Raw genomic sequence first — 4,466 nt, 5'->3', positions numbered from 1 at the left:
CCAAATTCTATCGTGACCGGATGGCGTGCGAGGGAGTTTCATAATTAAATCAATAGCTATACTCTCCCATTTCCACATCGGGATCTCGTGTTGTTCGAGTAAGCCAGAGGGTCGTTGATGTTTAGCCTTAACTTTCGAGCAAGTTAGGCTTTTTGAAATGTAGAGAGCGATATCCTTTTTAATTCCTAGCCACCAATACCTGGCACGGAGGTCCTGGTACATCTTATCGGCACCGGGGTGAATGGAGTATCAGGATTTGTGTGCTTCAGTCAACAAAATCTCTCAGAGATTATTGTGACTAGGTATCCAAATACGGTCGAGATAGTGAAAAATACCATTAGGTTTATTCACTAGTTGGTTTTCGGTTCCAAGTATTCTTTCATCCTTCAATGTGTTCTTAAGAAAATAAGCGTGTTGAGCGTCGCAAATGAGGGCTTCGAGGTCGTGTTGGGCTGAACATTTCGAACACTATCTAAATAGCTTCGTTGGCTAAGAGCGTCAGCAACGACGTTTTCCTTGCCTGGGTGGTAACGTATCTCACAGTCGTAGTCGTTGAGAAGTTCAACCCTTCTGCGTTGGCGCATATTCAGTTCCTTCTGGATTAAGATATGTTGTAGGCTCTTACAGTCGGTGAAGACCGTACACTTCGGACGGCCGAGTTTGCGTGAGTGAGTTTTCCAACTTTGGTTCATTTGTTAAGCGTTGCGTTGCGTTTAATCGAGTTGCGAGTGAGCGTATAAGCGTATAAGCGTTGCGTTGATAACCACATAACATTTAAACAAATAATCACACAAATAACACACATACATAAGTAAAACCGCGTTTCGAGTTGCGTTGAGTTTGCGTTGCGATAGCGTTTAGTCTAAATAAGCAATGTAAAATGTGATAAAATGCGTTTAAGTAGTAAGTGTTATAAGTAGCGTTTAAATGTAATACTCGCGATTTGAATGAGCGTTGTATTATGCGTTTAAAGTGTGTTGAAAATACAGTTTAACCCTTTGCGGTAATCGAATCCCAAGAGTACAAGCGGTTATGAAAAGAAATGACAACGATAAGTAACGATCCGAAAAGTCGGGTTGTTACAAAACCGCTCGACTTTCGACTGAGTAATAAGCGCTAAACTAGAAATGATGAGCTAGATATGTTAAAACATGTCTAATAATGTTATAAAACTGATTTGGTGTCAAAAATTTAAGTTTTAATACCCGAAAACACTTTCGTCGTAAAATGCACTTTTATGCACTTTTGACCTTTATTTCATAAAAGTTTGACTTGTTATTTCGACTACTAAACGTGATGATTAGAGGGTGCAATCGCAAAGGATTAACACCTTCATTATGATGATCACGTAACAAAGTTCAATTTGAACTTTGACTTGACCAAAATGGTCAGAACCGAAAGTCAAAGCAAAAGTCAATTTGCTTGACTTTTGGCTCATAACTAGCAAAAATAATGAAAAATACTAAGGAAGAACACTTACTTATGTTCAAGGAAATCCGAAGAGCTGAGGATCGGAGGATAGAAAAAGAACAGAAAGATGCTGAAGAAGCCGCTGAAGCGTTAAAGGATAAAGGAAAGGGTGTTGTAGTTGATACTGAAGAGATTCTTGGTTCATTCAGTCAACAAGAGCAACCACAACTTGATGTTGAAACGAATGTTGCAGATGTTGAAGTTAATATTGCAGAGGTTGAAGTGAATGAAGAAAATGATCCAGTTCCAGCAAAGTATTTCATCCTTGTTGGTGAATTGAAAAGTGTATACTACAGCAGGGAAGAGAATATTAGGAGAATTGAAATTGAAAGACGTCGTCTAAAAGCAAAGGAAGCTAAGAAAGCTCAGGTTGACGAAAAGGTTGACAAAGAAAAAGATGACGAGGATGAAGAGGATGATGATATGAAGGATATTGATGACTTCCATGAAAGTGACGATGAAAAAGGTGATGATGACGATCGGAGAGGTAATGGTGGTGCTTTAATTGTGAGACCACCTAGTGCTAATAAAGTTGATGATTATCTTGATGATACATTGAATGAGGAAAGAGAGGAAGAACAGCCTCAGGGGGAGTCTACATCGGGTGCAAAGGATGCTAATCTTCAAAAGGTATTTTCTAACATTCCAAAAGTTATTTACCTGAGTCATAATGTTGAAGAAGGAGAACTTGTGGAGAATTGGATGAGGGAGTCTATGTTGGAGGCATTGGGAATGAATGATGAAAACTTGAAGTTTGATATTGAAGACAAAATCCAACAGCTCCAGATGGTGAATATGTGTTCAAGTTTGTGGAAGATGCAGATGATTTCAATGATGTGATTGTTGAAGATGATTCATCTGACTCTAATCAGATGTTCCATTTCACTATGCTGGTCAAGATGATAACTTTCCTACTTCTGCTGAACTATTCCTACTTCAACAATGTCTTCATGGTCCAAAGGTGAGATTTTATGAGCAAAGATTGTGGGGGTATATAATGTATCAAGCAACATTGAACTTTCCAGATTGGAAGCCTCATCGTCTGAAGCGTACGATCAAAGTTGAACCAGTTATAGGTGAGAAAGATATCACACTTCATGTTAGACGACCACATTGTATGAAAAACATGCCCTTATAGGAGATGGAGCAAGACTTCTATAAAGATTTCAAAGGGTGGGTCTTCAATCCTAAGACATGTGAGGCGGTGATAATGTTGTTTGATGGAAAGACTTGGAGATACATTCACGTTCTTGATCCTATGTGGCTCGTTAACTGCTCGAAGAAGGATATCGAATACCTCTTCTTCAACAAGATCATGTATTATGAAGCTGACAAAGAGCAGGCGTTAAGATATCAGAAGTTAGTGAAAGTTTGCTTTGAGAAAGATATCAATTCACGGGGTTACTGGGAATCAAAGTGGAGAGATCTATAATTGGAAGAGTTTCTTAAGGAAGAGCGTCATAATGAAAGAATGGAAAAGAAGATGGCTGAAGTAACTAATCATGCTAGATGGAGACTGGGATTGGGGAGTTTTGAGACGGATCAAACTCCGATTGAATCTGAAGAAAGGAAAATTCCCAGATGGTCAAAGTCTATGGATGGAATCAAAGAAAAGTATGAAGGGTGGATAAATGAAGGGAGAAACAAGAGAAAGAGGATGCTGGCAGAACATGCAGAGGAGAGAAACCGAAAGTATAGGGAGAGGAGACGCAACAGGAAGGAGTAATCAAGACTATACAGGAGGAAGACTACAACTACATCCAAGGGGGGGGGGGGTCTGTGAATGCACTATGTCTGTAGCTTTCGTATGTATCGATTCTTTGTTTAACTTGTTTGATGTCTGTATAATGTTTATTGTATGTATTGTATTGTATCCGGGATGAAACAACGGTCAGCCATATGTTGTAATTCCATCCGGACGGATGGAGTCTATCCAGACGGATGGACATCCCTATCCGAACGGATGGACATCCCCATCCAGACGGATGGGCAGTTAGCATGTTTCACCCAGATGGGCAGCCTCTATAAATAGAGGTGCTTGGGTTCTAATTTGCAACGGATCTCTTGACACCCAAGGCGAAGCCCTGTCGAAATTCTCTCAGATTCTTATACTCGCTATTAATATCAATGAGAATGATGTTAAACGGTATCTGCGGTGTTTCTCTCTCTCCTACTACATTCTTGGATTCCGCACGAGTCTGTGGTTGTTAAATCCGGTCTGAGCGTGTTCGAAGAACCGAACCCCTGGTCCTCACAGTAATTATATATATGCGTTCATATATATATATATAGGATAAGGATCATTACAGAACACTAATTATTGTGAGAACAAAAAGAACAACTCTAAATCACTAAATTTTGGGATTTAAGGTTCATATTTCTTAAATTTTATGTTTCTTAGATTCATATGTTTATTACATATACATAAAAAAATTATATATTTTTCCGTACTCATAGTCTACATACATGTAGGTAATTTAGCCTACACATAACCTACATGTGTGTAGGTTATTTAATAACTGGAGTTTTTCATATTTTGTGTTAAATTCTAGTGTGAGAAACAATAAATCTTACATTTATAACATTTTCATTTACTTTTTAGGTTTTTTGGATTGAAAAACTAAGTGATTCATTTTGTTCTGCGTGTTCTCGCAATATTTAGTGTTCTGCATAGAACATTTCCCTATATATATGTATATATATATATATATATATATATTAAGAACTTTGCATTTTGAACGATTTTAGTGGTGACCCTTATTATGTTATATCCGTTAACACACCCGTTTATAAGCAATATATCTACGATTTGTGCGTCGTAATATATATATACATAAACATGCACATATATTTAATATCGTAACACGCGTAATCTCGTCAACTTATATACATTATCATTTTTTAAAGCATTTATACATGAAATAACTTATTATGTTAACCTATGTATCATTTTCTGTGACAACCCTCACTAAACCAGGTATCCGTACGATTTAATT

General features: G+C 37.7%; 1 protein-coding gene across 1 annotated transcript; it reads left to right on the top strand.

The window, feature by feature from the left end:
• The first annotated feature begins 1,452 nt into the window (after nucleotides 1-1,452).
• On the top strand, nucleotides 1,453-2,310 carry LOC110893933 (glutamic acid-rich protein-like). Its single transcript, XM_022141093.1, has one exon. It carries the CDS (start codon nucleotides 1,453-1,455, stop codon nucleotides 2,308-2,310), a length of 858 nt encoding a protein of 285 aa, XP_021996785.1.
• The last annotated feature ends 2,156 nt before the right edge of the window (nucleotides 2,311-4,466 follow it).

Source organism: Helianthus annuus, chromosome 2 (genome assembly GCF_002127325.2).
Source record: "Helianthus annuus cultivar XRQ/B chromosome 2, HanXRQr2.0-SUNRISE, whole genome shotgun sequence".
Lineage (NCBI taxonomy): Eukaryota > Viridiplantae > Streptophyta > Magnoliopsida > Asterales > Asteraceae > Helianthus > Helianthus annuus.
The sequence above is the reverse complement of the archived record's forward strand: the minus strand, read 5'-3'. Positions and strand labels throughout refer to the sequence as shown.

Coding starts and splice junctions, on each gene's coding strand:
- LOC110893933 (XM_022141093.1), top strand. CDS start 1,453: ATGAAAAATACTAAGGAAGAACACTTACTTATGTTCAAGGAAATCCGA.